Genomic DNA, 11,173 nt, shown 5'->3' with positions numbered 1-11,173 from the left:
TTGACCAGCCTAGCACACTTTCTAGCAAAAGCACACTTCCTCTGAGTGGAAGAAGAAGAAGAATTCTTCATGATAGAGGAAGAAGAAGTTTGTTGACATACATTCAAAAAGGTCACAAAGCTGGAATCAGATTTAAATAAACTGGAGGAGAACTCAATGCATAGACAGTTAACAGAGCAAGAAAAATTGGAGAGGAAGCAGTTACATGATTCTCTTTGGGTTGCTGCCCAAGCCCATCAATCCTTACTTAGGCAGAAATCCAGATGAAGTTGGTTAAAAGAAGGCGATTGTAACACAGGTTTTTTCCACCTATTGATGAATGCTAACCGAAATAGAAATTCTATCAGGGGTGTATTCATTGATGGTTCATGGACTGACGACCCACACAAGGTGAAGGAAGAGGTGAAATCCTTTTTCTTCCATAGGTTCCAAGAACCAATTGGTCAGCGACCCAAGATTGATGGAATCAGGTTTCAAACTGTTAATCTACAGCAGAATAACGAGCTTCTGGCACCTTTCATGGACGAAGAAATTCAGAAGGCAATTTTTAAAGCTGCAGCGAAGTTTTTTATGAAGGAAGGCAATTCACAAAAGGATTGCATGGATTTAATGGAAATCGGTATGCTTACCAAAAGAAAAGGCTGGCTTGGGCATCAAGGATATTGAAACATTCAACCTCGCACTACTTGGAAAATGGAAGTGGCAATTAATGCAAGAAAATGGTGAGCTGTGGACCAGAGTTCTGAAATCGAAATATGGTGGATGGAGGAACCTTGAAGAAATAGGAAACTCAGCAAAGCAATCTGTTTAGTGGAGGGATCTAAAACACGCTTTTAATCAATCACAATAGGGAATGGTTATTCAAAATAACATGAGGTGGAAGGTGGGAGATGGAGAGAAAATTAGATTCTGGAAACACAAGTGGATTAATCAACAAGAATCACTAGCAGAAAGGTACCCCAGGCTATTTATCATATCCTCACAGCAGAATCACAACATTAGGTTTTAGGTTTTAAGATGACATATAGAGTTTTAGGTTTATCAAAGAATTTCCCATAACAAATCCAGCACTATATCCCCACAATGCAAATAGTACAAGAGCAAGCAATCAATATACTTTAGCATCTCACACCCATACTCCATTTCAAGCATTATATTTTTTTCATATTTAGACATAACTTGACAACAGAGACATACCTTCGATGGCTTCCCTGGGAGGCTTAAAGCCAACCACAATGGACTTCCAAAATCGCTTCCCCCCCTTTCCTTTCGTAGTTTTCTTCGACCTGCGAAATTGAGAAAATGTTAAAACGAGGAACGCCTAATGTTAAAACGTAAGGACGTACCTCAATCGATATGTGGCAGACACGAACTCCACAAAGACCAACTCCACAATGTGGTTGCAGTCACGGAAGCGCAGCCCAGTTTGTGACAAAGACGAACTTAGGGCAGAAGGAGAAATAAGAAGAATGCCTTGGGAGTCTTAAGGCGAACCACAATGCACTTCCAAAATCGATTCCCACCCTTTCCGGAACTCTTTCCTTTCCTAGATTTCTTCGACCTGTGAAAGCGAGCAAATGTTAAAACGAGGAACGCCTAATGTTAAAACGAAAGGACGTACCTCAATCGATAAGTGGCAGAGACGAACTTCACATACACGAACTCCACAATGTGGTTGTAGTCACAGAAGTGCAGGCCAGTTTGCGACAAAGACGAACTTAGGGCAGAAGGAGAAAGAAGAAGAACGATAGGGTTCGAGCGCGCGGGTTCTACAGAATCAGATTTTTAATATATAATGACAACAACATCGGTTTTTTAAAAATAACCGATGTTAAAAACAACTAGGTAACATCGGTTTTAAGAAAACCGATGTTAAAATCAACTCCATAACATCGGTTTTTACCAAACCGATGTTAACAACGACACACCAACATCGGTTTTTCCAAAACCGATGTTAACTATGTCTAATTATTTACAAAAATGCCACCGCGCTTTTGTTAACATCGGTTTTGTGAATAACCGATGTTAACCGTGCGATGTTAAATCTAAAAATTGTAGTAGTGATATATAAAAATCTATTTTTTTAGTTGAGATTCTTGTAATTGAAAACGATTATGCAATACATGAATTCAAACAGTACATTAACTTCAACATAGTCGAACGAAATTAAATTTCCATCAAATACTACAACTAACTAACTCATGCTAATTTTGCGACAAGGACAACTCATCTTCCATTTGCGGTAAAGGTTTACTGAAAACAACTAAAATTTCTATTGGCCCAATCTTTTTCCAGTAGTTAGACTCAATGAGCACCTTCATCACGTCCTCGTTGGTTTTGAGTTCAATTATTTCAAATTTTATAACCTTTTCTAAATACTCATGGTGACTTGGTTTCCAAAAAAACAATCGCGTTACCATTTGCGTTTCATCAACACCATAAGGGGGAATCCCACGAGGCGCAACTTGTTTGATCAAATCCTTCAGTTCATCCATGGTACATCCGGTGGGAATGTCAAAGTTTTTGGCATTTTTTCTTGTGAACGAGTAACCAACAAACTCATTTTGGCGTGACATGTTCCACCTCCCATTGTAATATAGCAGGGCATCATGAGTAGGGGTCATAGTAGTTTCAAGTAAGTTTAAAATACCATCTGGGGTTCTAGCAATGCTATATAATAACTCAATCGGACCAACAAACGAAAATTCATGATTACACATTAACATTGTGTTAACATCAGCATCATTTTTCAGTTGCATACATTGAAACCGAAATTGATTACCTGCATACGTGAAAGACTGTCGGTAGTAAATTTCATCCAAAAATTGCTTGTCGGTTAGCTTAAGGGTATTGTGTATTCTGGTTTTTAACGTTTGAAAATCACACCCGTTAGGTACTCGAATGGGAACTGGAGTGGAAGCTTGGAAGGAAACACCACTGTCGTTGTGAACAATGGATCCATTTGGAAAAATAAAACCTAATGTGGAGTTCACAACTGTCTGACTGCTTGTCTCTCCCAAGAATGCCATAGTTTTTTGTAAGACTTGGGTTGATACTGAAACTTGTGCTTTCTTACAAGATTAGGTTGTGCCATATATATAGATGAGTTTTAATATTAGTGCTGCATTTTTTAAAGATTGAAAATACGCATGCACATGCTTTCTGTATGTGTTGTCAACTACACGAATGATATGACATGCTTTAGCTTGCATCAGATCTGCATGTGTAGTCATGTTGTGCAGGGTCCTTTCACGCGCTTTATGTTAATGCAGACAACAATTTATCATACATAGTTTTCCACAATGTGTAGTCAAGTTAGACAACGATATATCATACATGCTTTTTTAGAATTAAGTAATAATTTTGTTGTGGATGTAACAAATAAATTACATGTTCAAAACGATCAGGCATTTATAAATTACATGTTCAATCATCATTTAAGTCAACATAGTCTCTCTTGAACATCACGAAGCTCTTGTAATGCTGCATTCTGCTAATATATGGATTTGGCCATGACTTCGCCTGCGGATGACAATTGCTAGACCATAACAATGATACAGGCGGTAAGGGCCAACGTTCTTTTAAATAAACCTGTTGTGTATGCGAAAAAAATGTTAACTCAATCCTACAAAAGTCATTGCATAATCATAAAAAAAACACTTCATATCTACAATGTACCTCAACAAAATGATTGTCATACACATGACCGATACAAATTATACGATGCAATGAAGAATTTGTCAGCGGTTGACTTCTAAGGGGAAAGAATGTCATGCTTTGTTGTTTAGACAAGGATACAACGATTACGTTATACCTTGATGCAATGACATGTCCCATGTCCGTTATATCCATCCACTTATCCGTTGTCACCTGAATAAAACAAATATACACGCCAAACTTAATTTCAAACTAAAGTCTTAAAAATCAAATTCATAAATTACATACCTTGGTTAACCCATCAACAAGTAGTGACATCCTTAATTCCTCAAATCTCTCCGTGCCACCAAAGAGCTTGATATAGTCTTCTGAGAAATTGGCAAGTTCTTTAAGCAGATGGTTGCGGACCACCGACCAAGAGTCTTGACCCATACCTAATAAACCGGCAACCGACCGATATCCACAGTTACCATCACCTTTGACATCAACAATCTTATCAATGAAGTCGTGCATAAATGGCTGAAACTGGTCCAACATGGGCATCATCGTTCTTCGATTCGGTTGCTCAGAGGATGATGCAGTACGTCTCACGGACGAATTGCTATTTTGTTGTGATTCAAAGGCATCTACATACTCCTAGTAAGATGGATCGCGCTTTGTTGACCTTGGGTTCCTACTCGTAGTTTTCTTTGGTGCCCCCTTTGTGTTAACCTTTGCTGAGGAGGATACATCGAATTCTGATCAGGGTGTCCAATTTCCCAAAGTTTACTTCTTAGAGTAAACTTGCCACAAACATCAAGTTCTTCGAATTTTTGGTATATTGTTTCCATTACGTCCTTGATGCCCACCTCGGGCTCAGATAACCCTTGGTCTGAAAAACTGAGTCTCCTCCAGAACATATGAATTGAATCAAGTGGGATGCAACCACCAACATATTTGGATAGCTCACAAGCACAAGGAAGACCAAGCGTGGTTCTCACCACGCAACCACAACTTGGGGGATTCTTGCCAGCATAGTGAACACGCTCAAATTTAGCAGCAATCTGATTTAAAGCATACCTTGAAACCATTCCAAGCAGCCTCCTGTATAAGGTTTTTTGGAACACATGTCCAACGACATGTGTACTTGTTTCAAATGATGCTTTAATCTGTGTGTGCTGCAACGTAATCATATTGTTCACGGCATCCCACACACTGCATAAGTCTCCAATGCTATTTTGTAACAGTCTTTTTAAAGACGAGTGAGCAGATTCAACCCTACATTTCAAATACACAAATAAAAATAAACATATACAATAATACAATTCCATAAATTTTTCAATGTTAATAGAAATAGTTGAACAGTTTCATACCTGTTTGTTGTTTTGTTTCCTAAGTGCATCACCTTATTAGTCCAAGCGGAAACAAATTTTTCCTTGTGTGGTATTATCCATGTTTCCTTGACATAGTCAACAAATATTGGCCAAGGTGCACAAGCTACTTCGAACTTCTTCAGGCATTCATCAAATTGTTGTTCTGAAGGACAATCAGTCAGAGATCCCCAGCAATCCATGACATAATCCCAAGCATTTTTTTGTGCAATTAGTGATTTACATTTAGCCTTCACATTCTTGTTTATGTGAAAGATGCACAACAAATTTGTGCATTCAGGGAATACATCTTTCACTGCATTCATCAATGTTTGGTCTCTGTCAGTGACAATAACTCCAGGGAGGACATCACGCTTTAAAAAAAGGCCTCGGAAGCGTTGTAAAGCCCATACCAAATTATTAACGCGTTCACCCTCTACATATGCAAAACCGGAAGAGAATGTCATCCCAGTCGGTGTCATCCCAACAAAATCGAGCAATGGGAGTCTATACTGGTTTGTTTTGTAGGTGCTATCTATCAAAAACACCAAATTGCATGCGTTGACTAACTTCACTGAATCAGGGTGACACCAAAAGATATCACGAACCACGTCTTCATCCTTTATTCTGTGCCAATAAATATATTGATCACGTTCAAGAAGCTTCATCAGATGTTGCATTTCAAGATCGCTTCCTCTTATGGAAGAACGGAATGCACTTCTTGCATTGTATATCTGTTTAATAGTCGTACAGCTATTGGCATTGTGTTCCTTCAGAGTTAGCATAATGTTTCTTGGCTTCACCATGGACTTCGTCATATCAGCAATAAGTGTTTTTTCAGCTTTAGTCAATCGCCCCGCATATGGATGTCCAACTAATGACTTGGCCAATTCATGATTATGCACTCCACAAATCAACTTCATCATCCAGCCTTCTCCTCCAGCCACTGGCTTGCAACGAAGCTTGAAGGGACACCCACATTTCCTAGTCCCAGTGTCTCTTCTGATAAATTCTTTTTTCCTACACGTATACTCGCCACTCCTTTCACAGCCAATTAACACAAACATACTCCTTCCTCTACTACCTGTGTTTGTGTCCGACCTTAAAATCACCGCCACAAATCCGTTTTCATGAGCCACGGATCGAGCCCACCGCAAAACATCCTCTCGGCACTCAAACACCTACAAAATCCACATAATTTAAGTTTTCTACTAGTATTCATTAAATATGTGACAAGCATTAACATTATAACCTGAGAAGTCTTGAACGCATCCGAACAATCAACATGTGGTTCATTCGCACCACATGATTCTGCATTTTCATAATCCATATCCAGTCGTTCAAACATTATTTCATACATCCACTCATCTTCATCCATCTAACCAAATCAAACAAAAAAATTACTAATTTAAAATAAAAAAAAGGAAAATAAATGGAAAAACAGATGCAAAAATGCAAAAACAGATGCAAAAACAGCAAATACAAAAAATAATACACTTACGGATCAAGTTGATCCGGAACTTACGGATCAACTTGATCCGGAAGCCATCCGTACGTCCACGACGAACAAACACCATCTGCGTACCTCGTTTGTCGCCACCGACCACCACAAAGCTTGACGTCGGAAACTTCACCTTCACCGCTGTGCTCAACCTTGCTACCCCCACGAACCAGAGACAATGCCGCAGGAAAAAGTGGAAAACGAGAAGAAAGCTTTTTGAAAATGGAGGTAAGAAACTGTTCCGGAAAAGAAATGGCATTTTTAAGGAAGAAAGGTGATAGGGGCAATTTTGGCATTTCAAAAGTTTGCTGGGTGCACCAGCAAAAATGCTAGGTGCACCTAGCAACACTCAAAGAGAAAAAACAAAGCCCTAAAACCCTTATAACCCAACCCAATACCCATGTTCTCTGTTAACTCACTCATGTCACCCCTGTCAAAGACTCAAACTTAAACGTTCCTGTTACAGAACGTGAAATTGGAAAAGTGGGTGCTTGGCGGTGACACAAGGGAGGTCGCAAAGTGTCCGACGCGACGATTCTTACGTGGGCTTCAGAGTAGCAGCACCAAAACACCCTTGTAGAGTGATTGCGGAAACCACAACTCCAAAACGCAATGCGATAGCGTGTAAGGACAGGCACGGAGATGCTTCCCAGAATCATAACGATTCTACATGTTGCCTCGCGATTTTAACTACTTTTTTTATCCTTTTACTTTAAAAAATAAAAAATAAAATAACCACTTAAAAGAATAGTTCAGCCCGCTCCGGTTCCCGGTTTGCATCGGTTTTTCGATTCTTCGCAGGTTCTTCACTGGTTTGATAACTGAACAACTTTAAGGAGCTTTCATAACAGATTGGGAACCACTTCCCCGTTGAACTAGCTGGTTTGGTCTGATTTTACAAATGTTGGTACCTCCAGTTGCAACTCCATGCTCAAGCCAGAATCGAACTCCAAAACTTAGTTAAAAGACTCAAGTGTCAACTCACTTTAGTAACAACTTTTGATCCCACCAATCCTAATTAATATATAGTTATATTAAATATTTATCTCCAGCAACTTATACATGTTATCTTTATTAAGAAAACATATATGTTTTTGTTAATGAAAGATATAAACAGATACAAATAGATTATTTATAACATTTTCTCTTGAATGTTCAATATCTAAGAATCTGTCTCATTAAAATCCTATTAGAAAAAAATCCTCTAAAATAAAATCCTAGTAAAAGTAAAAGAGTACATCGTTCTTTCATAAGTAATTATCTTTTGGCTTGCTTCATGCTATTTTCCCCTATCATATTCTAATGTTATTTTATCACACTCTCAGTTGGTGTAGTTTGTGTTATAGGGCTAAATATTATAGTGTCTCTAAAGAACATTGAAAAAAGGTTGAAGGCATTGGTCTTGGAATTAGTGTATGGCTTTCAGGAAACGTAGGTAAGATGTGCTCTGTCAATTAACTATATTACACAACAAAAACATCCCTCATTGAATTCATCTCAATTTTAAATTTGTATAATACTATTCTGCAAGATGCTATAGCACTCTTTTGTCATAGAATGCAAGAACAACAGTTTGGTTAAATTTAGTTTATAATATCCAACCACTACAATCACATTGATCTAATTTAATATATCGTTTTTTTCTCACATTGATCAGTTCTCATATTACCTGGCCTCTACAAGTTGAATACAATTGTTCTAATCTATGCTCTCAATTGAATTTTTCTATAAGTTGTTTTCTAATTGCCTTCAATCTTGGTTTACTTTGTTGATACTATTAGTTTATAAACTTATCCATATAATGCCTAATTTGGTCATTTATCTATACATCATTGATTGGATTTCTTTTGCTACTACAACGTGGTGGTTAGTAATCAAACAATATTTTGGATGCAACTTCTTTCGTCAGTGCACCTACAGAATTCCCTGCAAACAATGACATATAAAAAATAGTTAATTGAAGAATACAATAATATCTCAATTAGTATGCTTGCAGTTATTTTTTGGCAAACTTCTTCAACTCATGTCTCACTGTATAGAGAATCATGTTGGAACTGGTATAGTTGTATAGAGAATCATCATTAAGAAATTCATGTAGATTCCGATATATATATATATATATATATATATATATATATATATATATATATATTAAATTGATCTGATATACTAAACCTCTATTGTTTGACCCCTTTATTTGGTATCAAATTAATATACTAACATGCTTTTATTAAGAATAAAGACCTTTTTATTCAATTTTGTTAACCAGTACCTATCAGTATTTGGCCTTAGAATATAGTTTGCTCATATTTGGGACTGAATGCACAAACAAATTATCTAAACATTTTTCTCCAAACTCCAAACTCCAACCGGAATGGTTTTTTCTCCTCTTTCTCTTCGGTGTTTAGGATTTCTATTGATTTGAGTAAAACCATTTATAACTAGAGACTTCTTATTCAAAAGTGATTTTGTTCCTGCAAGTACACATAAACCGTTTAAATTGTGAAGTTTTCTTTACCGATTTCAAACAGTATAAGCAATCACAGTTCTTTCTGGATGAAAGGCCACAAATAGTCATAGTATAAGTTTGTTGTTTTCAAAAAAGGAAAAAGCACAAGATTTGGAAATGCTAGAAATAAAGGAGCAAATTCAAAATTGACTGTCTCCTAGTTAATGTTATGATTTTTATTTTTTTATTTTATCAAAAGCTATTTGATTACGATGGAGTATTGGAATTGTAGCAAGTTCAATTTTAGACTAATTGTAAATACTTAATTATGTTGGAGGAAATGCAAAGTAGTTATTTTCCTATTATTATTATGAAATTGTATGTAATATATTGTGAATTCTAATGTAAGTATATTGCAAGATGATCTATCCTTTATTCCTATGGGACAATTTGTGTACTTAAGCGAAAATGAACATTAAATTTCATAATTACATCAAAAGTCATGATATTTATTTTACCTGAGGTTATTTGTATCTTAAAGTCATAATAGACCTTGATTCATCTAAGGACACTAAAACCATTTCGTAAATCAACCAACTCAGAGAATCTATATTTTTAATATATAAAAGTCAAGCTAAAACATCAATTTTAAAGAAATTAAATTTCTCACTACTTAGATAATATATATACTCTTGACATTTTATGTGTATCTTCATTGTGGTGTGTGACTCAAAATCACAAATTGGCACAAGTGAGAAGGCTCTAAGAGGTGCTGTCATAACTGAATTCAGTTATGATAACTGAATTGGTTTTGGCACCAAAAGCATAGCTAGAGTGTATATATATTCTTGATCATGTAATGCATTGAGAGAGTTTTTTAGGCAGCAAAACAGAGGAGTTCCAGGAAATTCAGAAGCTCTTAAAGGAGGTAGTGTGCTAGGTGATTGAGAAAGGTTTTGAAAAGAGAAACCAAGAGAGATCAAAGCTAGCTGCTGCTTGTATTGAACTTGTAATGTTTTCATGATCAATGTGATGATGAGGAGCTACGCTTTCCCGTGGATGTAGGCACATTGCTGAACCATGTAAATTTTTGTGTCTTGCTATGCTGTGCTTGTTTTCTAGTTTTCTGGTTTTTTTGATCTTGTGCAGGTTTAAGAGTAGCAGAATTTATACGAAAAGAACCAACAAGTGGCGCCGTCTGTGGGGACAAGATTCAGATCAAGAAAGATGGGAACAACAAAGTACGATATTGAGAAGTTTTTAGGGGAAAATGACTTTGGGTTATGGAGAATCAAGATGGAAGCAATCTTGATTCAACATGGCTGTGCAGAAGCTCTTAAAGGAGAAGAAAGGATGTCTGAATCTCTAAGCTCAAAGGAGAAATCAGAGATGATTGCTAAAGCCAGAAGTGAAATCATGCAATGCCTTGGAGATAAAGCTTTAAGAGAAGTTGCAAGAGAAAGGACAACAACCTCAATGTGGTTGAAACTGGAGTCATTGTATATGACAAAGTCTCTTGCAAATCGGCTATGCTTGAAGCAACAACTGTACACCTTCAAGATGACAGAGTCAAGAACAACCACTGAACAATTGGTTGATTTCAACAAGATTCTTGATGATTTGGAAAATATTGAAGTAAAGCTTGAAGAGGAGGATAAAGCTCTCTTGCTTCTGAATTCCTTACCAAAATCCTTTGAACATTTCAAGGATGCAATTCTTTATGGCAAAGATCAAGACATTACCCTAGAAGAAGTTTAGACCTCAATAAGGACCAAGGAGATGCAAAAATAGCAAGACTCCAAATCTAAGGATAATGGTGAAAGCCTGAATATTTCAAGGGGAAGGAATGAAAAGAAGGGAACAAGAGGAAAGAAGTCCAAATCAAGGTCAAGGGATTCAAAGAATGGCCAGAAAACAAAGTTCAAATGCTTTAATTGTCACAAAACTGGTCATTTCAAGAAAGACTGCCCGGACAAGATCAAGAAAGAATCTTTGGACTCTGCTGACAAAGTAGAAGCCTCTGAAGGTTATGAGAGTGCAGGTGTTTTAGTAGCTTCTAATACTAAAACACAAACAGAATGGATTATGGATTCTGGATTCTGGATGCTCATATCACAGCAGCCTGAGAAAGGATTATTTTGAGACCCTAGAACTGAAACCAACAGGAGCTGTACTGCTAGGAGACAACTATCCCTGCAAGGTACAAGGCATTGGAAC

The 11,173-nt window shown here is 37.0% G+C and overlaps 1 protein-coding gene across 1 annotated transcript; it reads right to left on the bottom strand.

The window, feature by feature from the left end:
* Positions 1–841: 841 nt before the first annotated feature.
* Positions 842–4,321, bottom strand: LOC121174616 (uncharacterized). The gene is made up of 4 exons (XM_041014199.1): positions 3,946–4,321; positions 3,815–3,870; positions 1,198–1,286; positions 842–909 (listed from the first exon to the last, which is right to left on the bottom strand). Exons 1-4 carry the CDS (start codon positions 4,201–4,203, stop codon positions 842–844), a joined length of 471 nt encoding a protein of 156 aa, XP_040870133.1. The 5' UTR covers positions 4,204–4,321.
* Positions 4,322–11,173: the final 6,852 nt, after the last annotated feature.

Source organism: Glycine max, chromosome 1 (genome assembly GCF_000004515.6).
Source record: "Glycine max cultivar Williams 82 chromosome 1, Glycine_max_v4.0, whole genome shotgun sequence".
In the NCBI taxonomy this organism is placed as follows: domain Eukaryota; kingdom Viridiplantae; phylum Streptophyta; class Magnoliopsida; order Fabales; family Fabaceae; genus Glycine; species Glycine max.
The sequence above is the reverse complement of the archived record's forward strand: the minus strand, read 5'-3'. Positions and strand labels throughout refer to the sequence as shown.

Excerpts from the sequence above, each read along its gene's own strand:
- LOC121174616 (XM_041014199.1), bottom strand. The coding sequence starts at position 4,203 with ATGATGCCCATGTTGGACCAGTTTCAGCCATTTATGCACGACTTCATT. Across the intron at positions 3,871-3,945 it reads TTGTTGATGGGTTAACCAAG|GTGACAACGGATAAGTGGAT; the intron begins GTATGTAATTTA and ends TGTTTTATTCAG. Across the intron at positions 910-1,197 it reads TCCCAGGGAAGCCATCGAAG|AATCTAATTTTCTCTCCATC; the intron begins GTATGTCTCTGT and ends TTGTGTTTCCAG.